The 24,204-nt window shown below is 38.8% G+C and overlaps 1 protein-coding gene across 1 annotated transcript in view; it reads right to left on the bottom strand.

Moving 5' to 3' along the window:
* CHRM3 (cholinergic receptor muscarinic 3) overlaps window positions 1-4,758 on the bottom strand; it is a gene marked incomplete at both ends in the record, with an annotated part of 199,539 nt that extends 194,781 nt beyond the window's left edge. The window contains 1 exon segment of the mRNA XM_081997719.1: window positions 4,727-4,758. Coding sequence (XP_081853845.1) covers window positions 4,727-4,758 — 32 coding nt within the window.
* Window positions 4,759-24,204: the final 19,446 nt, after the last annotated feature.

Below are 24,204 nucleotides of genomic sequence, written 5' to 3'. Positions count from 1 at the left end.
ATATTCTTATATCACTAATTGTTAATGAGCAAAAAAACTAGATTAACATTCTAAGGACAAAGACAAATAATCAGTTTACTAGTATTTGCATGTGGCTTTTTTTTTTTTACCCTAATAAAACTGGCAGGCCCTTAGTCTTTTGCAGAAGATGGCGGCCATTGCTTTTTTACGGTAGCACAGCAGAATGGCTAAAAATTACATATTAATTCATTGGATATATTTTCAAGCAAGTTTGCTGGAGCTTTAAACCCAGCACTTTAAGAGCCTGGTGCTGTTAAAATGTATAGAATTTAAACACAACATTAACATTACCACAAAGCCTCTTCTCATTCCAAGCAACTTTTCTTTATTCATTTACTTTTTTTTTTTTAATGCAAAAAGCCACAGAGGCAGTTACTTGGCACAAACAATTTATGAATTCAGAAGAAAACTATGCACAAATTCAAACCTATAGAAAGTGAAAATATTTTCCTCTCTCCATTCAAAAGAAATTGCTTGCAGCAGTTCATTTAAAGCCAAATCCTATCACACTCACATTAGAAGGACGCTCTATAAGAGGAAATTAAATGAAGCACCGATCCATCGACTAGCACATCCATCCGGACATGCTGATAGAGAATCATTAGTCAAGATTCGCTACTGAAAGAAAATCATTAGTAGACAGCACATCAGCAGCAATGCCTTTTTGGTTACTGAGCCTTCTTTCAACCAATACCTGACTTTGAGACTTGTTTCTCTGTAGCTTTTGAAGCTTCTGTGGCACAATTTATTCAAGAATCTTGACATAGTGCAGTCCTTCTGGATCACAATGTCAGCTTGAAAATTAAGGACACAGAAGTGTGTGGAAATGAAAGTAAAAAGGGGGGTTCTTATTTTATTTTAATGTACCGAGGCAGCATTAAAAACAGAGTTTAAATTCACCCAAACCAGGAATTTTCAAGACAAACACTAACAGTTACTCCTTTGTTTCTGTTTATTAGCCGCAGGCATCTCAGTTCAGGATGTATCTGAGCAGGATTGTCATTGCTTCCATAAATAATGCACGCTTCGTTTTGATTCTCTCAGTTCTCAGTGTACCTGCTATGCCATTTATTCGGGCATCTGAACGAAGCCCGTGACGTGTCTGGACAGCCCGGCTGGCAGGTGGCACGGCAGGACGGACCCAGATTCGGTGAACGATCTGTGTGAACTCGGACAGAGCAACACTCTGAGCAACGTCAGGGCAGTCTAGAGAATGCGGAATTTCCGCAATAAGGAGAAACCAATGGAAATAACAAAAATTGTTTGGGTTTAGTACTTATTAATGATGATTTACAGTTAAAATGGAGCACTTCAGTTACAACACTCTCTGTAAACTGCGACGAGCCATTAGCACAGAGAGGATAAAACAAGAGTTCAGAAACAAACACATCCAAAACACAAGCTTTCCATTACCTAGTGCTGGCACGGGAGGTTTCAGTACATGTCTTTTGACAGACTGTTTTGAGTTGAGACATTGAGATCTAGGGCTAGACGTTGTTTAGGTCTTCTTCTTGTTGCCTTTTCTTTTTTTAAATTCAAGTAATAGAACTGTAACACTACCTAGCACTTGCTGATGTTGTCCCTGCAAGTTGTTGTCTATACTATATAACGCTCAGAAAACACAGCTGGTAAGCATCAGGACTTTGGGATACCTGCTACAGTTTTTTTAGGGAGCATCCTAGACCTATTTTCAGTGTTCCTTTCAAGTAAGTTGATGAGATTATGTACTAAAAATTCCTTCATTATTCTTATAACTTAACATATAGTCTGAACCACTTCTCTTGTTTGTAGATATCCTGACCTTTAATGTTTTATATATCCTCTTTTTAATTATCATAAATGTCTCCTCAACAGCACCTGACTTCTTTATTGCTTCTTTGGCATTCTGTGCTGCCTTTACATATTCAATATCTTTAAAAGAATCCTTTCAAAATTAGAATACCGTATGATGGTTCTCAATATATAGGTGACAATTAAGATTTTTCCACTTTTTGTTGTTGTTGTTGTTTGGTTTTTGTTTGGGTTGTTTTGTTTTTTATCTCAGTGGAGTTGACTGCTTTCCAGCCGCAAGAAAAAAGCCAAAGTTGATTATCAGCTGGTCCAATGCAGGATGAAGGTACAGAAGACATTCAATAACTACAGGCTGATGTACAATTTCCCATTTCTAGTACTCCTTCCTTGTAAGAGATTCCATTTCCCTTTCACATAAGTTCTTCTCATATCCCACCAACTCCTTTAAAAGCCTGACTTCATCATCTTAATGTATCTTTCTGTAGCAGGTTTCCCCGGTCTAGCTAATGGAGTATAGGATTTGGGAACAAACTAGAACTATTATCATCATTATTATTTTACAGATTCTAAATGTATATTACTGTTTTGAATGTTGTTTCTTCTCTTGTAGGATTTGAATTTGACAAGTAAGGCTTATTTAGTCCCAAGGTATCATTCCGCAAGGTACTGTAGTAAGGGTAGAAAATCCTCTGAGTTTCACATCATGCGTGGTGACATTCAGTTTACTTCCTGACGTCTGCCTTGGCTTCAATCTGGTCAGACAGAAGCAGTGGGATAACTCACTGGGCCTTTGAGAGCCTATGTGCATCTTGAGGGGATACAACAGTGAGGGGGCGATGAAGATGCCCCTCACACACATGTCCTCTTCGCCTGAGGAGTTCGACAGCAAAGAGGAACGATTCTGACAAATATGACTGCCAAAGCAAGCAGTGTCTATTTAATTGTCAGGGCAACATAAAATAGCATTTCGTAAACAATTTAAGATGTCACCACACTGTTTTATGTTCTTTTCAGTTTGGCCACAAAGAAAACAGTGGCCTGGATTCTGTTCTCATGCTGGTGGACACAAGGAAAAATTGCGGTAAAATGTGGTATAGCAGACCTCTGGAAACGGAGGCAAAATCCTGCAGTGTTTACACATATGGGATAGACATCCTTTTCTCTGATTAAAGAAGTTCTTCCACCAGACCTGCCACAAAGCCCTTATTTCATCATGAATCAGTGCACATTCAGGATGCAAAAACAGGCTCAGAAATGTATGGCACATTGCTGATAAGGAAGAGGAGAAAAGAAAAGGTCAAGTCTTTGAAGCAAATCAGCTAATTCGGCAAATAAAAAGCCTGGTTAGGGAACAGTGCAGAATGCAATGAATACCCGGGGAACTGACTTGCAGAATCAACAGGTGCTAGATAACCCATCAAACAATGTCTTTTTTTTTTCTTCTCAATAATTTGCCAGTGGAAACAAGCAAGGTGATGTTTTCTTTGATATTTATCTGGCTCCCTGGTTTCGGAGTTGTATGGTTAGTACCTGGGAGACGTATTGGAAATGCAAAGCCAGCTGAAATTGGTAACAGAGAGGCAGGCAGAAGATTCTCTCCAAAGGATGAAGAAGTTGTGTTATACATCTGTCCGTTTCACTGTGTAAATACCTACTTCCACCAAAAATTATAGTAACCAGTTTTGCTGGTAAATACCTCTATCCATTTATATGGGATATTTAAATCTTTCCATTACCAAGTGCAAACACACCTCTGGAAACTATATTGCAGCTGTCTTAGTTCTTACAGTACTTAAAGTTATCATTAGGATGGCTTTGACTAATGCCATTAATTTGCCTCTTCTATTCTCAATGCTTGCATCTCTCTGCTTTTCTCGCTACTTCTGCATGCTGTAAGGATTCTGAAATCTGGAATAGGAATAGAAAAGGAATGATATCTTTCATGCTGGCATATCATCTTTTCTACCTTGAACCTTAGACTCAGACCTTAAGTAACAAACATTTACAGACAGATTTTAACAATGGCTAAGCAACCATTCCAGAAAATGCAGTACTGTTCACAAATAAACTTTGGCATAAGAGCCATGTCAAAACCCTTAGAAAGGGGAAAAGAAACACAGTGGGGATTTTAACCTCAAATGCTTAACCTGATATTTGGACAGGAGACTGAGCTGCTATTTCTGGTGTGTTAAGGAGCTGTCAGTGGAACATTTTGATATCCAAATTTGGTTTGTCAATGTGTTTAACCAAATGAACAGCTAGTGCTTTGGATCTCATTATTGCATGTCTGGACACTGTAAATCAGAAGTGATAGTTCGGTTATACTATGAGGACACTTGCTTTTAATATTGTTGTTTATAAAATACTTAACATTGCTCACGGATACTATAATCAGGTTAACTGCAGGCACAAAACATAGAAGCAGTGCAAAAATAAAAGTGAACACTCTTCTTTCTAAATATTTTCTCCAATTTATTTTTTCCCTGTGTTTTGAATTATATTTGTAGCATAGTTACAGTTATTTTGTTCTTAAATACATTGTGGTATAAGTCATACCAAAAAGAACATTTGGCTAGAATCTAATTTGAATTAAGACACTCCACAAGGAGGTGAAGATGCTCTCAAGCTGAAAGGAAGTATAACATTTCAAGCTGTGTATCAGGATCTTTGCACAGCTCTAAAATCACACAAAAGAGAGAAAAAAGTTGTATGATTATTGTTTGAAGTTAAGTTTTTTAAAACATCCTCAAACGGCTTCAGAAAAAGAACTGTCTTTTATATATTCATAAATTAAGAACTCTAGCCTAGTCCATATGAAAACAATAGGAACAACATCCAGTGCAGATCACTGCAAGCTTTTAGTTCCTTCTCCGAAGTCGAGTATTTAACAGGTATGTACAGGAACCAAACTTACCATGGACAAGGAAGAGGAGAAGTATAGATCATGTTTCAGATGACTGTAGATCATCCAACCGGTAGCCCATTATACCATGCGCTGATGAAAGCTTTTGCCATAACCATCAAGACCTTAAAAACAAAAACAAAACACACAAAAGATAATCAGACATTGAAACTGTGAAAACTGAGTGTTCCTTATTTAAAATACAATTTCACTGCTCTTTAAAGCAGACTTTCAAAAAGACAGTTAGAAAAATGCCTGTTGCACACCATCACCATCCAGCAAGAGCTTATTTTACAAGCACTGACAACGTATTTTACTCAGGTACTTCATTTGCAGTTATTCTGCAGTTTTTTTGACTTTCAGCTGAGTTTTCAGGATTCACGTATTTATTCATTGCTGCTTAAAGACGACAGTTTTATGCATCAGCACGTTACCCAAAACAACATTTTCAAGAGCTCCTTTATTTTCCTTTTTGTTCCTTTTAGGTGGGACTTCACAGTGCACTTTCCACCAAAGCATAAAATCCACACACCGAAACCAACCACAGAGGCGCATCCCGGGGAAGAGCACGGCGCGTGAGCGGGCAGCCTGGCTGAGCCCGCAGCCTGGCACACGCGTTGGCGGGCGGCCAACACCACCACCGCCTCCAACGCCGGGCACGCTGCTGAACTTGGGTTAAGGGCACCCACAGAACAAGGAACCACCGTCGTCCCATCAACAGCAACATATTCCTATTAATTCCTTGTTTCTATTTCACTAATCATGAGGGCCAGAGTGATAGGAGGCTCATTTGAGGATCTGATCTCAAAGTTGTCTTTTTAAACACTGATGATGATGATGGGCAGAAAGGCAAGAGAGGCGGGCTCCAGGCCAAGTGAGGTAAAAGCCAATGGAGTTTCACTGAATAACATGTAGTGGCAGCAATTTTCAGGGATCTTGTTTTCTCCCAATAAATCCTTATTACGTCTTCCTGAAAAAAAATTTTTTTAGAGAACCATTCTTCCATGGTTCCTCCAAATTCCCAGAAAATGCAGCCACTTAAACACAAACGCTGTCTCAAACTGAAATTTGACAAATTTGTGTTTGTTTGGGTTTGTTTTTCTTTTCCTTCAAAGCAAAAAGGGATGGGAGAGTTCTACCACTCTTGAAGCATCCCATTTCAATAGTTTCAGACGTAAGTATTTCCTCTCAAAAGAAGCTTTTTATTTCATTTATATTTAATGTCAAATCTTAGGTTAAAAGAAAGTCAAGACTAAAGTGAAAGTGTGATCCCAGCACTGCGGTTCCTCTTTCATGGAACATTTTGAAAGTGGGGGTTTCCAAAACACACATTTCATCAGCTACAGAATGAGATTTCAAAGATCTCTCTGAAGTAGGGTTTTACATTTTCCATAGAACTGCATAGATCTTAAAAGCTAGGGAACTGATTTTCTTTTCACCTTTAATGAGAAAAGGTTTGTTAAAATGAATATAATTTTCTGACCATTTTCCACACATTATTTTTGTCTGCATCAATCACACTTTTCTTTTGCCCCCTTCTGCTGAAATTCTACATCCTAATTCTGTTAATAGCTTAAGGGCAGCTATACGACCTTTCCAAACATTTAGCCTTTCTGGTCTGCCTTTCTTCTCTAAAAACCCATTAGAAATTCTGAATTACAGGCTCAATCAAGTGATATGTAAATTTATGAAAACTGGATGGGTAGGAAATGTCATCACAAAAATATACTATAACCAACTGCTATCCAGATTTATTTTACAAGGGAAATAAATTCTTAATTGTCCTAAACATGAGACTATTTTATCATGGTGGAGCCCTGCATAAAAATCAAAACAAATATGCTTAGGAAAAGGTACTCACATACAATAGTTTCTGATGTGCATCTTGTTCTGAATACTTTTCTGTACTCATTTTCTAATGCTCTTTCTAAGGACAAAATGATATTTTCAAGTATAGTCAGGTTTCGTTCAGACAATCAGCAGCTTTAAGCAGATCCTACACCAGGCTACTTACTGCTGCTACTTCTCACGTCCCCGCTGTCTTTTCAGCACAAGGGAACAAGCCTGGGGAATTGGTCCAACTCAAAAAAAACTTGTAAATTTTTTTTTTTTTTTTTTTCCAAAGGCAAGTCTGTTTTCCCCATTCGGTTCACCACTTGGCTACAAAACCCACAACGCTGGCATAACAGATGAGGTAGTGCACAGGTAGGCACAGAGGGGAGAAGACAAACCGCTTAACCTGCAACTGCTACTACTGAAACGCATGTCAAACCGCTCCCTTGTTTTGAGAAATACTTTATTGGTGAAGACAGTATTTATATGAACACAATAGTATTTTAACCCAGTGTTGCAAGTTCACAGCTTTACTATGTCAATGTATTATGCAGGACAAACTTCTAAAATTTAAGGCTTTCTAAAGACAAAATTAAATTCCAGTGATATGTGAAAAATGTGGAACAGAATTTATATGCTTATTTGGGGTCTTTTACGGGATATTCTCTTATATTTTTTCTCAAATTCTGCAAGAAACCACTATGTTTATGACAAGCTTTTCTTCACAAACTTTGCATGTTCTAATTCGCAGTGTGAGGAGCTGTAGGATGTAGAAAGCCACCAGTGTACGCAATGAGCAGCGCCTGGTCAGGTAACTGCAGCAGCCACATAATAATTTCTGAATAACTACACCTTTTGTTTAAATAATTACACTGTCATAACTCGCAGTTAAAGAAAATGCACTCTGGTTTATGTCAATGGACTAGTTACATGCACGTGATTAATCACTGTCTCTCAAATGCAAGAGAACTGGCTCACTGCTAAGTGCAAAGTTACTTAAACATTTTAACAGAAGCCCCTGACCATCATTCAGTCACACAGTTGAGAGCTTTGGCTTGCAGGACTAGATTCCCAAGCTGCTCTTAAGGATGCTTTGGTGACCAACTTAAAAAGCTGGAAATGGTGTTTATACATTCTGCTGACCTCCTTAATCCTTCAAGAAGGCATCTGCAGAGCCAAAACAACGCATGTTTTGGCCTTCCTGTGGTATTTTTTACTGTTTTACTGCCCATAAAATGAAAAGCCGTAAAAAGTCTTTGATGTTTTCAAATGCTTTAAGAACATGAAAGAAAAATAAACCTTGCGAGGATGAACACAGTTATATTTTTGGAGTACACATAAAATCAAATAAGATAGCATTCACAATATAGAGGCTTTTTAAATATTAGTGAAAGTTACCAAGTACCTTAAATGCAAACAACTAAAAATCTGCTCGCTGTAGCCAGAGTCCTGATCTGTTCCCAGCACTTACGTGGCACAGGTGGACACTAAGGGTTTACTCGTGACTTCACTGCTGGACACAAAACACCTGGTTGAAATTACAGTCGCGCACACAACTACATCGAAGAACAGGGGTCCCTGTGCATCAGCATTATACAGGGACCGCGCATCCCTGCGGCCAGCCCCGCGGGGCCAGCGGTGCCCCAGCACAGCTACAGGGACTGGCACCCGGTAACAGCTCCGGCAGGAAGGGTGGCCTGCCCGGAGAGGAGAGGTGCTGAGGTCAGTAGACAAAGACAAAGTGAGTCATACGGTCTCCAAGGATGAAGTAAAAATTTTATCCTGGGTTCACTTCTCGGAAATGTGGAGACAGTTTTAGGCTGTACCTGTGTCTCACCGCCATCTCCACAAAAGCTCTCCTAAAAAAGGACAATTTCCCGAGTGTCCTACGAAGCTATGTAAGTATCCAGATGGAACAGGAATTAGCAACTGATTTCATGAAATAGAAAAGTTGCTTTGAAGGAAGGGAGCATTACTGACAGAATAGTTGACAAGCATTGTTCTTTATCGAAATCTATGTCATTTCAAAAAAGGCAAAGGTTTTTTTCCGAAAAAGCATCCTGCACTGAAAACTAATTAGAAACCACGGGTATTGCGCGTGTGTTTCACAACCAGTGAAAGGCTAATCTCGAACAGCTAACTGTAAATGGCTTGGCTTGTACAGATAGAACTCATGAGTCGCTCGCACACCCGCTACGGGCAGGTTATACAAGCCTGTCCCAGTGCTGCTGACCGGCAAGGGCAGAGTGGCACGCGGTCGCGCCGCGGTGGCTGCCTCTGCGACTCCGCGCGCATCCCCCTGCGCCAAAATACATTTTTGGTATAGGATACCTATTTAGTTGTTGGATACATTAATTCCCGCTCATCAAACTGTATCACAGAGGACATTTTGTGTACCTGTACCTCTAATTCTAAGCATAATTCTTGACTCTCGTTCTTTCATTTTTTTTAAATTAGTCAAACCCATGGTTACTACCGGGTATATCGCAACAAAAAAGAAAACACAAAAACCCACCCAGTGCTGCCAGCTGCACACGGTGCAAACCAGGATGTAAACGCAGTGCTAAAGAGCTTTCATGATAAAATACTCAACGTACAGCTTGTTTTGAATCATTGGCTACATTCAAACTGATTGTTTTTGAGACAGTTTTCTTTATTTAAATGAAAACCTCTCGTTAGGTTTGGTTATGCTGAGATCTGCATCAAGGACACGCTAAATGCCAACTGATTATTCTAACACACTGAAGAATAACAATATATTAATTGTTAACAGCAGGAGGAGAAACTGGATGCATTTGTCCTATTATAATGAACAAAACTGGATCATATCCAAAAGACCAAACATTTTGGCCCTCGGCAACTATTGTAACTGTTTTTTTTAATCAAGCTTTTTTTAATGTTATGAATCGGCAATATTTAAAAACTGTGGAGTAGCACATTATTGCTTGAAACTCTCAGGTTTGTTTTAACAGTGAGACCTTATAACCATAATGGCTAATGAGTACTAATAAAGTGCTTTTTAGTCCTTATACAAACTCTACCAACCACTGACCTATTTTCAAAGTGCAGCCAATTCAGCTTATACTTAAAACGTAAAATCCTCCACTCAGAGGCCAAAAAATATGATTTTTCTATTAAAATGCTATTTTCCAAAAAGAAAAAATTGTCCAAAAAGTAAATGTAATGAAGCTGTATTCAGAGCGCAGTTCATTAAAAGTGCAGCTAGCAGCATGCATTGTTCGAAAAAGAAAATAAATCTGAATTTGCACACAGAATTGGCTGATACTAGCTTTTCAAATAATAGGTTTTCACTCTTTGGAAAGAAGGACTGTTTACCTGTAGTCTCTGAACAGTCAATACTGCTTGTAGTAGAGCAAGTGAAACTGTGAAACATAATTTACACTTCTCTTGCATCTTTCTTTGCTTTTTTGTCCATAACGATGCCCCACCTTACTGCAGCCTCATTCATTGTTTGCAATGAATTTAAAGTTATTTGCTTCAACATTTCAACACTGATGTGTATAAAATTATTTATAATGTTACTGTACTTTATTTTAAAATAATTACGGATGGATAGTGTCAATTTGATTTGAGATTTAGGTAGGACTCCATGTAGTTCACTAGTGATATCTATTATTTCTGTTGAGTATTTTTTAGAAGTATTTGGGTGAACATTTTGCTCTTAATTTCCCATTCAAACATGGTCTTCATTTAGGCTATTTACTTGAAATCTGCATGAAGCCTTGCAATGTTATGCTGATATTTGCGCATTTTTTTAAGCTCTTTGCGGGAAAAATGCCCATTTTGCTGCTGTAAGGGAACAAAACAGAGGAATAGACCTGTCAGTTTATATCAACAAGTTCTGAACATCATTTCTTATATGCATGGTAGTAAACTGCATTTAATATAATCCGAGTGTAATTTTTAAAAGACATTCCTCCCAAATCAGTCCACGAACTTCCCTTGTCACTCACTCTCTTCCATTAGGAGGACATCAGGCAAAGAAATAGGGCTAATGTATTTCCTGTGAGAGAGCTCTGTTCTGAGCAAATATGTAATGAAAATGTGACATTCATTCTCCAGCGCTGGGGTACACCTTCTTTCTATGATGCAAGATTAACTTTCATGGCCGTATACAGTCTCTAGCAGATTCTTGACCAATGGACGTCAGGAACAACTGTGCTCTGTCCCTGTCAACTACCTATTTCTTCTTTTTACACTAGAGGAATACCTTTATATTTTCCACCTTGCAGAAAATGGCTGACCCATCAGAATATTTTTACCATATTGGCAACAGAGAGGAGATGTCACATGCAAAAATACTGCTTCTTAACACATTTGTATTCTGTAAACAGCCATTGATATTGTTTGGCAAAGCAAGTATTTGTATCTTCATATTCTATGAAACAAATATTATTTCAGGGAACTACAGAGGTTTCTGTGCAGCCTGTTGTGCTACACAACAGTTAAAATTAAACCGAACTTTTTCTGTACTGTTATTTCATCACTTTTTGCCCATGTGAGATATGAATAAAGTAGAAGGGTAATGAATAAAGTCAGAATCGAAGGTTTGAGCAGATTTTCTACCATCTATAATTAACAGTTCATTAAAAAAAACAGGATCAAAAGAAAATGACTGTTTATCAAGGAAAGAATCCTTATCCAGGACTGACCGTGGATGGAGCCTGAGAGCAGAACGCAGTTCTCTTGGTCAACTTACCCTCACACAGCATCAACACGGTTGTGCTTAGCATGTGCCCCCAGAACTAATCCTTTAATGAGCTGGTGTTAATTACCAATAAACCTCTAAATACGCCAGCCATATCATCACTTGTGGAAAAAATAAATAAAGCCTGAAATACCACCTATATTATACTGTAATAAAACCTGCCCAGGAGAAATGAGGTTGGAACAGCTTCATGACACCTCCTTCTTAATGCATGTCAACACCAGCAATGTGGACTTGGACTCAGAAGTGAGGGGATGACAGACTGTTTTTAACCTCCTCAGAAGGGTCATTCATCCTCCTCTTTACTGGTATTTAGGACACCCAACTTGGTGCAGCAAATACCCACTATACACACTAATTTGGATTACAAAATATGAAAACAATTCTGGCTTCCCAGAAGCAAAGATAAAATTTAAGATGTGGGGGAAAGCAAGCAGCTATTTCAGAGTCTGTAGTTTACAGGATGAAGTCTCACTATACAAGGAAATTTAAGCAGTCAGTAATTAACCATCACATAGTGCACAGATTCATGTTAATCATGACCTTATAAATAAATCTGTTCAACTGTCTGTCCATACATGGCCTTCCTACTAGTTGCATTAGTTGTCTTCACCTAGCAACTTTTGATCGTACATGTTTGTCCAGTGTTCATTAGTTGTGATTCCCTTATGGTCATGTACTTGGTTGCTCTAAAGACTTCCTCTGGTGCCGCAGATCTTGTTCAATGTTTTCTTCTACAGATGCAGGTGTGAAATGTGATTCTTCCCCCAACCCCCAAAAAATACAATGAGAAGGAAAAAAAAAAAAAGTTGCACTTCAGAACGGAAAATAACTTACCTGAGTCAATTAAACCAAAGAAAACTCCGTAGGGGCAGTGCAAGACAGTGGGTTATTGCAAAATTGAAAGATTTGAGGCCAGACAAACTTCCCTAGTTTGTTTTCTTTCAGAAACACACAGAATAGTCAAATATGTTCCCCAAACCTCACATCCTGCTCTGCCGACTAGCAATAAAACAAGTATTGAGCTCTCAACTCCTCTGTGCATTGGCGCTGCTTTTTTGCTAAATCACACCATCAGCTAAAGCATGGCCAGCATTTACGCACTTAAGATGGTACAGTCAAGCATCAGACAAAAACCCTCAGGTATCTTACAGTTAGAGGTTCAAGCTAGAAACATATAGGCACTTCTAAAAGGATGCAGCAGATAACACCACAGGGAAAAATAAAAGTTTTAAAAACTGGCTGGAAAGAAGTCAATACTTTCAATACTGTACCTCACCTACCTTGCACATGGACAAGTCACTGACCCTTTGAATCACAGAATGGAATCATAGAATCTTTGGGCTGGAAGGGACCTTTAAAGGTCATCTAGTCCAACACCCCTGTAACGAGCAGGGCCATCTTCAACTAAATCAGGTTGCTCAGAGCCCCGTCCAACCTGACCTGGAATGTTTCCAGGGATGGGGCATCTACCACCTCTCTGGGCAACCTGTGCCAGTGTTCTACCATCCTCAGTGTGAGATGTTTCTTCCTTATATGTAGTTAAAATCCACCCTATTTTAGTTTAAAACCATGACCCCTTGTCCTATTGCAACAGGTCCTGCTAAAAAGTCTGTCCCCATCTTCCTGTTAAGCCCCCTTTAATTACTGGAAAGTTTCTAGAAGGTCTCTGCAGAGCCTTCTCTTCTCCAGGCTGAACAACCCCAACTCTCTCAGCCTTTCCTCATAGAAGAGGTGCTCCATCCCTCTGATCATTTTTGTGGCCGTCCTCTGCATCTGCTCCAACAGGTCCATGTCTTTCCTGTGCTGAGGGCTCCAGAGCTGGATGCAGGACTCCAGGTGGGGTCTCACCAGAGCAGAGCAGAGGGACAGAATCACCTCCCCTGACCTGCTGGCCACGCTGCTTTTGATGCGGCCCAGGATGTGGTTGGCCTCCTAGGCTGTGAGCACACATTGCCGGCTCATGTCCAGCTTTTCATCCACCAGTACCCCCAAGTCCTTCTCAGCAGGGCTGCTCTCGATCCCTTCATCCCCCAGCCTGCATTGATACCAGGGGTTGCCCTGACCCAGGTGCAGGACCCTGCACTTGGCCTTGTTGGACCTCGTGAGGAACATTTGAAGTGTTGCTTTACCCTGAAGCTTGCTATTGATGCTCTAAGCAATACACAGGCTAGAGGGCAGGTTTGGGGAGAAGGAAGGTTATAACCTCATATCAAGGAATATAAGGACCAGGAAAATTACTCTTGGTCTTTTGGGGAAGGGAGCCAGCTGGCCTCAAGAGCTTTTTCCTCTGAGGGACAAAAAAAAAAAACAACATTGAGATACCAGAGGCATAGTCAGCAAATTTTCTTCTCATTGGCAGAATTGTATTGGAAGTAGCATCCTGAAAGTAGAAGGAAAATCACAAGAGATGAGAAGAGAGTTAGAAAGTTTCATTACATTAATTTTTCTGTGAAAATACCATATAGCAAAATCACTAAGGAACAAGTAATTTTGCTATAATGAATAAGATGTACGAAGTTCAAAAGACTTTGAGGTAACAGAGAATATCCATCAGTTCACAATATATGCAGCTCTTTAAATTGCTGAGCAAGTTAGTTCAGCAGATGTCTTCTGTTATTAAGGCATAAGTACATATTGTACAAACCCCAGATAAGTACATATTGTACAAACCCCAGATAGTCAAGTTATATTACTGATTTTTATACGAGTGATAAAACCCAATACTTAAAAACTTATTTTTATTACTGCTTTAGCATAGTTCTTATTGGATCTTAACCCCAGGCAACAAAAAAAAAGAGGGAAAAAAAAATCAGCAACCTTTTCCCTCAAAATTAACACTGCTTCCCTGATCCAGATGTTGTTAGCCAAATATCCTTTTTCTACATTACTGTTGCTCTGTGCTATTACAGTGTTTATGAAAGCCCTTTTTTGGGGAAATAAGAAGAGAAAGTATTTTTTCTGCTAACAAGATACAAACAAATAAGACAAAGAACTCTGATACTCCAAGGATGTACTGTACTTCGCTATGTGGTAACTTTCTTAGTAATAATTATGAGAATAAATTACACACAAAAATCATTAAAGAGAGATTAAAGGCTTATACTAAACCTATAAAAGCTATGACCTAAAGGCTAACCTTCAGATATTAAAAAAGCTTCCAAAAGGCAGGCAAGAACATGCTATATGTGGGGGGATAATCACTTCATAAACTTTAGGCAGATGTCTGAAGAGCCGTATCATTCTTGTTTTGTTTCATTACAATAGGAATTAGAAATACAAACCCCAGGTAGTCAAGTTATATTACTGATTTTTATATGAGTGATAAAACCCAGTGCCTAAAAACTTACTTTTATTCCTGCTTTAGCATAGTAAAGCATATGTAAATATATATCTCTCTCTATATAATATATATAAATGTATATATATAAAATGCCTTATAAGTGCTTCATTTTCATTAATATTTTGCTAACACTGTTGCTTTTCTTAACAGAAAGATGGTGTTCTTCCCAGACATTCTTCACAGAAAGCCTGTTGCACTTTGTGTCCATTCATTTTGCAATTTGGTTCAGAAAAGAAACAAAGAGAAATCGTAGTTTTTAGACTTGATAGACTTCAGTAGAACACCTTCCTTTGAAACCGCTCTTCAGCCCATGCCTCTTCTGTAGACGAAACAGGTACAAATGCTTGCGCATTCAAACAGCAATATTTGTACAGTCAAAATAAAACCTCAGCCTCTCTTCTTAGTGAATTACGACTTTGCTAATTCAACCAATTGGGCTATGGGTTTCTATGCTAATGGGCTTTTTCTGCTTTCGAAGACAAGAAAGAATGTTTCCGTCATTGCAAATGTATACTTTGAGAAACCCCAGAACACCCAGCCCCAATGCTGTCTGACTTTATGTCCTCACCCGGTAACCAGACTTGAAGAGTTCCGCACGTGGCCCGCATGCCCAAAACACCCCTGTGAGCCGAGCAGCAAAGCCGCGCTCCTCCCGCTACGGACGGACTGACAGGTTCCCACCTGCATGAGGGGGTCAGGCAGCGCGTGAAGAGAACTGCTTGAAGGCAGCGTCTGAACGGTAAGCAGCACGACGTACTGTCACAGGCACTCACCAACGCTGCCCTACTTTTCCCTCTGCCCTCTGAAATGGGCACTTACTGAAGGAGAAGAGCGTAAACATCCAATACTTGCTGTCCCTTCACAGTTAACTCATGGGAGAGGAGAATGACTTCAAGCCTTAAAAGACAGGTTGCTATTATTTTTCTACATTCTATTTCAAAATCCCACAATAAACCAATTAGAATAATTTAATAGAACATCAACAAAGAAAGATGCTTTCGTTAAAACACCATAGTCTTCTGCGGTCACAACTTATCCCTCCATCCTTATTACTCATGATCGTTATCTCATACTACCCACAGAACCACGTAACTTTGTGCTTTATACAAAACAACAGGATAATTGTGTTCTTAACTAATCCTACAAAAGTACAAAACTGTGATCCTGTATTGCAACTAGTATAAAAAGGGTAAGGGGGAAAACACCAAAAAAAGCAGCCATGATTGTTTTACCCTGGTGTAATACTAGAAATGGTTTTATTTCATATAACACACACAATCTAGTTATTGTCTTTCTTTTTCTTTCCTTTTATTTTTTTTAAAAATCAGATTACATCTAAAAAGTTATTTCTATTGCAGGAGCACATGGTGTCCTGGAAACTGCAACCTCTAAAATACTCCAAAATTTTGTTTGAGACATATTTTTTGCTCAATACACACCCTTTTCACATAGAAGATGCTTAACCATATTGCTTTATCTTTTCTAAGCTTTCGAAAAATATTAGAGGATTTTGAAAAATTAGTCTGAGTTTTGAACACACTCAAAACAGATTTGTGTGTTTGTTTCCAAAGAATAAGTTATAAGGGAGGATGGGGAGACATGTTTCTTATTTAAATTTGTGTTTTGTTATTTTTGTCTTTAAGAAAGTGGAGTCCTTGTTAAAAACAAATATGGTAACTAAAAATGCCTTATAACTGCTTCATTTTCATCAATATTTTGCTAACACTGTTATTTTTCTTAATAGAATGATGGTGTTCTTCCCAGACGTTCTTCACAGAAAGCCTGTTGTACTTTGCAACCATTCATTTTGCAATTTGGTTCAGAAAAGAGGAGGTAAGCTACAGGAAATCAAAATTTCAAATACTACAGCATCCTATATAGTACATCAACAATGCAAAAAATAAGGTCAGTATAGAAGAAGGGCATCAAATTTAACCCTGTTTTCCACTGTAAATAATTAGAAGGATACAGCTGAAATTCCTATAAATCTTTTAGGTATTCATAGAACATCCATTGTTATTCAAGTAATTCAAGTCCGGTAGCAAATTTCCGATATTCAAAATAATAGAAATATCACATTAAACTTATCAAGCTTTCAAGCAAAATGTGCAATGCGTAGCGGTAAGAAAATTACAGCACTGACTGAGTTCAAATCTGCTGTTTCCTCCATCCAAATCCAAATAAATAATGTAAATGTGACAAAACTAGAGACTGAGAGGAAATGTAGATTACATTACAGTAAAATAAGTTTAAGGAGAGGCTTAATACTTTTTACTGGCAGTGATTGTGACTTCATTAGACAGTTTTTTATTACTTTAAAAATCTGTAGTTCAAAATCAGGCAAACGAAAATATAAGGGGTAAATAGAGTAAAATGAGTCCCAGTGATACGATTGTTGCCTCAGAAGAAATAATTTGTCTGTAACTACCAAAAAAACCCAAGCAGTCTTCTATAGAAGAAAAAAAATAATTTGAAATTATAGAATTCTTATTTTCGCCAATTACTTCATCGAAAAACATATCAATTATACACAGAGAGACAGAAGAGCTGTTCCTTTCTAAAAAAAAATTCTTTTAAAGCCCATCACCCATGAATTAATGAAAACAAAGAGACGCTCAACGATCCTGAACAAAGCTGATGAGGAAGTACATGCCAAAACCATAACAAGCCTAGGGTTACCTCCGAGACTGGCTTCTACACGTAAGATATCTTGGGAAGGGAAGAAAATGTTTAAAAAAATAACAATTTTAAAAAAAGAGAGAAATATTGATTACATATGTTAAAAAAAAAAAGAGAGAAATATTGATTACATATGTTAAAAAAAAAGAGAGAGAAATATTGATTACATATGTGGAGATTATTTTCAATATATCTCAATGAAATCAATAAAGATAAATACTATCTACACCTCTAATGGCAACAGCACATGACAGTTCTGACAGGGTGAGATCTGAAACATGCTGACTTTTCCCTCCGATTAGTTAACCAGCAATTCCCCAGACACGCTGGTGACAGAGAACTGTGTTTACATTTTAGGTGGTGACCACGATAAGTCAACAAACGTTAATGACCATCTCTTTCCAGGCTAAACAAACCATTTTTGTAACGGTTTTTGTTTCTCCAAAAGTTTCCAGAAGACAGTAATTGTAAGTGTATGATTTTAATCTCATCTTGTGGAATTTGTGCTGAAGTTCACTTTGTACATCCAGCCAAACTAAAGATTTTCCTGCCCAGTGACCTGAAAACATTCGATTCTTCCAAAAATGTTAACATCTTCCTCTGTAGACCAGAGCATAGGCCACCAAAATGAAACAGCTGAAGACTTCCTAATAAGAAATACAGGCTTACACATATTATTTCATATAAAATATGAAGTAAATAAGAAATTCTCCATATTATAGTTGTTTCTTCCCAAGTACAATTTATGCATGGGTGGTTTGTTTTTCTTGCCTTTCATGTTTTTCCTTTCCTTAGTTCTTTGTCATGCTTGAAACAGCTTTTCTGGCTTTTTAAACATCTTCTCTTTTCCAAAACTTGTAGGAATATGAGAGTACTGCACTGCCTCAGAAAGGGTCCAACGAGCTCAGACTGTGGCTTCCAACAGTGGCCAAAAGCAAATGCCCAGGCAGTAACATAGACGGTCCCCAGACATACCTCACCTTTTTCCCAGCCTCCAGACACTTGACAAAATCACAGAGCCACATGTGGTGGTGGCTTCTGTGTATGGTATTATCTCCATCTCCTAAAATACCTCTGCAATTCTGTACATTTTTTCACTCACCATCCCAAATAAGTGTATAACATCAACAAACCTCGCCACTTAGATGCTCTCGAATGAAATATGTGTTCACCTGAACGAGCAGTTCTAATGTCACGTTAATCAAATTTTGTAACATCAGCTACAATAAAATAATGATAATAAAAAATGAAGAAGCAGCCTCTTTACAAGGTGGGAGAGGGTTTCCTAGTTTTCAGTGAAAACTCTCCAAAATGGAATGCAGATATGAGTCTCCAAGTTGTGAGGTTCCTACAAGTTTCAGGATGAAAAGGTAGCACAGACACTAGTAATGAAAGAATGCCTAGGAAAAAAGGGCAAGAAACACTCAGCCTTAATCTGTTTTGCCTTGCAGCCATTCCACCCGCTGGCACCAGGCACACCTGCGGTTCTGTTCTAGCGCTGCCCTTTCTGAATCGGGTCCACCCAGAGGGAGGAGTACAGGAAGATGCAGATGGCATAAAGCAGAAAACAAGTCCACAAGAAATAAACCTTAATTATTTTCTTTGCTTATAGAACAAGCTGTTTTAAATTCCAGATCTAATTGAACATCACTATATCAGGAAAAAAAGATGTTTTATATGCTAGTCTATAAAGTAGCCAAATGTAATAGCAATAGTTTAGTAATTGATGAATTTTGTGTGCAAGAGTGTGAGAAAGGTACATAATAGAGCTTAGAAAGCACCTTTTTATTCTTCTCTAAGAAAACGTGTCAAAAAGGGAAAACTCCATTGTGGTGAAGAAGAATGGTCTCTCTGTTGCTATTCTCCCATATACAGAGACTTTATTGACTGGGTATTAGCTGTTGAGAGAGGGGAAGATCTGTGTCTACACCAAGCTCTGCCCAAAACTACATGTACCCAGGATCAGATGGATGATTTGGAGAATGCAATCTGGCAGTCTCCATCAGCAAGTTAAACAAAGCATCCAGTGGCATGCCTGGTGGTAGTGGAGCTCGTCTATGACAGCCTTTCCAAGCCAGATGATCTTCACCTTCCCAGTGAGGTCTGGAGGAGCTCTGTATTTCCAGTGGAGACAGAAGGACTCCAAGCAAATGTCCTGCAACACATGGGAATCAGGAAGAAGTAGGACTGCCTGGGGGTCTCAGATGGCAGAAACCTGTATTCCTGTCTGGAAGGTTTCTTTCAGCTCTTCTATCTTAATATTGCAAGGCTCCCAAAGCATTGTTTTAAAAGTAAAATAAGCAAGTTAACTTTTGTAAAAATCTGAAAATTACTACAAAGAACATCATCTTCAAATTTGTATCAACCCTATGGGACATTTCTTGTTTTCAATTGTTGGTAAGCCTTCAACTGACCTTTTCCTTTTCGAGATCTTATGTACAACCTGTACAGCGGCTCATTCTGCAAGAAATTAAGTATTATGTCATTGGCACAGCTCAGGAAAACAAAGTTAATTAGGCAGTTGTGTTACTGCTTGCAGGACTGCCTCTTGAACCTCCCCATATGCTACTGAATACATAGCGTACTACAGCTGCAGCAGGTGTGTGTGCCCATAAATATGCAGAAAGTGTTAGAGAAACAACAAGTAAAAGCCAAATCCCCAGCTGGGATTCCGTAGCTTAGCTCTTAAATTCGTGGGAATCTCCCTGATTTCAAAGAGCTGATAGTTCATTAAACTAAGGGTCCTTAAAGGTTAGCACCCTGAAGGAAGGCAACAGAAAATGTGAGAACAGATATAAAGGGGCAGGAAGCAACCGTGTGGTAAGAGGGGACAAGAATTACAAAGTGAAAGGCCGTGAACAATATCTGATCAGACGTTATATGTTCATATCAACAGCTCTTTGAACTAAGGAAAGTAAAAACCAGCGCAGGCTTTGGGGTGAAGGGGAGGAGGCTCCTGCTGGGCAGGTACCCGAACACCAGCTGAACGTCAGGAAATTTGTCTACTCGATACAGAGACAGAATTTGTCACCTCATCCCCCTGTTGGCAAATGTTCTGAACAAGACGCGCAGCCGCTACCATGGAAGGCAGGAATGACTTAAAGCTCTCGAGATCAACAGCTCGGTACTTGTATGATATTTACAGGGGAGTGCTGCCAAGACATTGACCTCCAACAAAGCCGAGAGTGTGTGAATCAGTGATGTTCAGCATAATCCCCTCGTAAAATCTGATGGTGAGTCACCAGGCACAAATAGCTTCCTGCTCGTTTTGCAAACAAGGAGGAGGCAGGAAAGGGGTGAATGAATGAATAAATGGTTTGATATTTCTTTTCTCAAATGCTAGCTCTGAGGAGGATACAGGAGGAGGGAAGGCAGGAGTGGTACAAGCACAGTGGTTGCGCATGGATATCACATATGGAAAAGGGTAAAGGAAAGGGTCTGAGAGAAAAGAAACAAACCTAAGACACGGCTCCAGGATGGAAAAATAATGCCTTCTTAAGATAGATGGATTCTCAGACATATTTTCAGCTTAAGCATTGCTCACTATTCTTAGGACTGAACAAGTAATGTCTGTCTTCTCCATTGTAGACCTTTTACAATCCTTCTTCCCTAAAAGATAAGTACTCTCTAAAGTGTAACTCTGTAGCGAGCACTGAAAAAGCGTCTGTTGTCTTCAATTATTACAACTATTCTGTTTCCAGATAGAAGTATTTAAATGACCCTGCAAATCATAAAGGGCTTTATGAAGTTATGGCTGGACAGACAACTCCAGTTGTACATACCCATATATCAACAATAAAAAATAAAAAGGTTATCTGTGTTTCCTAAAGACAAAGAATCAGAGAGGTCTATAAAATACTTTAAACTTTGATTTTAAGATGGGAAAAGGACCTACCGGGTATTCACGTACAAAGCCACCTTCAATACTATGTGAGAAAGTGAGTATTTTAAATTATTACTTTTCCCTATGAATTATTAAAAGGCAAAATTTTCCTTACAATTTGTGCCAGGTAGAGAGCTGTAGCTGTACAGTTTTCTCTGAAACCTGATAACACCTAACAGGTAACTTACCTATTTTTCAGTTCATTGTTTGGCTAGAGATACGTAAATTAAATCTGGACATGTCACATCCTTGGAGTCACCTGTTTATACCAAGAAATTGTCAGGAAGAGATCTGCTTTCAAAGACAGCAATGTCAGCAGATGCCATTTGGTTATGGTACCAGACTTACTTTCACCAGGAAGATGATCCATTCCTTGCTTCAACATACCATTTCTGCAAGGCCTTGAGAAAGTCCCTCAACTGCTTCATACTCCACCTTTGAAGAGGATTCGTGTGTGTGAGAGCCTATAAGGTTACAGGAATTATATCAAGAACTGCCTTTAATCACATTGTACCTTGTCCTGGTTTCAGCCAGGGTAGAGTTAATTTTCTTCATAGAAGCTAGCGTGAGGCTATGTTTTGGATTTGGGATGAAAAAAATGTTGATAAGGTGCTGATGTTTTGAGTTGTTGCTAAGTAGTCAAGGACGGTCCAGCTTCTCATGCTGGCCTGCAGCGAGCAGGCTGGGGGTGCTCGGGGAGCTGGGAGGGGACACAGCTGGGACAGCTGACCCAGGCTGGCCAAAGAGATATTCCCTACCATATAACGTCATGCTCGGTATATAAAGCTGGGACAAAGAAGAAGGAAGGGGTGGAGGGACATCCGGAGTTATGGCGTCTGTCTTCCCAAGAAACCATTACGCGTGACGCAGCCCTGCTTCCCTGGAGATGGCTGAACACCTGCCTGCCCGTGGGGAGTGGTGAACAAATTCCTTGTTTTGCTTTGCTTGCGTGCGCGGCTTTTGCTTTACTTATTAAACTGTCTTTATCTCAAACCATGAGTTTCCTCACTTTTACTCTTCCAATTCTCTCCCCCGTGCCACCGTGGGGGAGTGAGCGAGCGGCTGCGTGGTGCTTGGTTGCTGGCTGGGGCTAAACCACGACACACCTGGATTCGGATTCATCAAATCTCCTTAAAAGGGATTCCCATTTTTTAAACATGTATTTTGCCTTCTGAAAAAGGTGGAAATTTAAATTAATATTTTTAAAAGTTTATTATCACTTTCTGCTGTAAGCGTGTTGATCAATTCTGAAGCACTTAAAATGCTTTGTCATGTAGCCAAATAATATGAAAAATGAGATATCATTTATATAATTTTCCTTTCTGAATTGTCAAAATGCAACTTTTCTCTGGTTTGTCATTTTCTGGGAATGGATAGTTTCACTAATCACAGATATGTACAGAAAGCTCATTTGGCTATTTAGAATTCCCTTGTGGTCCATAAAAGGCAATTAAAATAAAACTTCATGTTAAGATGTCTTTATCTCATCAGATGCATGGATGATTCATTTCTGCTTTATTGCTTTGATGTCCAACGGGAATAAACCAGGTTTAGGATAGCAGAAAGAACTAAAGGAAACGAACCAAAAGTGATGGGCAAAAGAGGGGAGTGAGGGGACCCAACACTTTCTTCTCAGAAATGCAGATGTCTCCTAGAGCTGCAGGAAGCCTTCACATATCAAATCACCTTTAACTTTCCATGTTTTTGTCAGAAAGCCACAGGGAGGAGACCTCAGCTCCAGGGACAGAAAGCCAAGAAAATGTAAAGCTGCTCTGCTCCATTCCAGTGCAGGAAATTATGGTGCCTCCAGGTGCCTTTGCATAACCATGGCGATTTATGCTGGAGGAGCTGAAGTCACAGTTAAGAATTCAAAGACTAAAATTAAGAGTAAAAATACTTATTTTGCAATCAAAACTCCTTTGAGTTTGGGGAAAATAGTTTATTTGGTGAATCTGTGTCTCTGCCCACCAAGGCAAAGAGGTACTCCAAGGCATATATATTCCTCAAGATTTGTGCCAGTATAAGTGATGTGACAATCCAGAAATTTATTTTTTGTAATACTTGTAAAAAAAAAAAAAAACAGCTTCTGAGTCTCAATGGAAAACAAAAACCTAGAGGTTTTTCTCATTTGCAAAAAATCCCACATACTGTATTTGTTGCTACATCATCTGACGAGCATTTTTATTATTACTTTGTACTCAGCTATTTGTAAAGTAGCAATTAAACATACTGAATCATTTTTAACTCATTCTTGAAAACATCTAGGGCCATCAATAATGTTTAATGTACAGTTATCAGCAGTACAGAAGACAGGGGGTTCAGCCTTACAACCACAGGATAACAGATGGAGCTTTCTGTATTTTTACTGTTTCATGCTGCATTTTATACCTATTTTATTTTTAATCATCTTGCTTTGTAGAAAGCTTTTCTTTTGTCACTGTCTATTTCCCCCCCATTTTCTGTAATGTGTAATACGTTATAATTCTTTCTGCACAGATTTATGCCAGTAGACTTGTCTCCATGCTGCAATATGAGAATATTAGTAATAGGATAAGAATCTAAATTTGTCAGAAGTTTTCTAATTACTCTGACAGGCATAAATCACCAAAACTTATTCTTTGAACCTCTAACCATTCAATAATGAGACACTGTCAATATCCCATACAACAGAAATTATTTTTTCTATAGAAGTTACAGCCTGAAGTCAGAAAGCAGGATTTCCCTTTATAAAAGATCTATAAATTACGTTGCACTTCCTGAAAAATCCTCAGTAGTGAATCTCATGCAGGAATGAGGAACAAATATGAATTAACTTCCTTGAAATCCCCTTACCAACTGGTGGCAGAGGTAGGGATGCAGAGAACTTTTTCTCTAACTCTGGTGCCAGTCACGTGGACTATACCAACCTGTGTTTTAAAGTCTAACGTACTTGTATTTTCCTGCCACAGTACATGTTACTGATGCACGGAGTAACCACAAAAATAATTAAAGGACATTGTCACAACACAGTGTGCAGCTTATGT

This window comes from Phaethon aethereus (genome assembly GCF_964289735.1).
Source record: "Phaethon aethereus genome assembly, chromosome: 3".
In the NCBI taxonomy this organism is placed as follows: Eukaryota; Metazoa; Chordata; class Aves; order Phaethontiformes; family Phaethontidae; genus Phaethon; species Phaethon aethereus.
The sequence above is the reverse complement of the archived record's forward strand: the minus strand, read 5'-3'. Positions and strand labels throughout refer to the sequence as shown.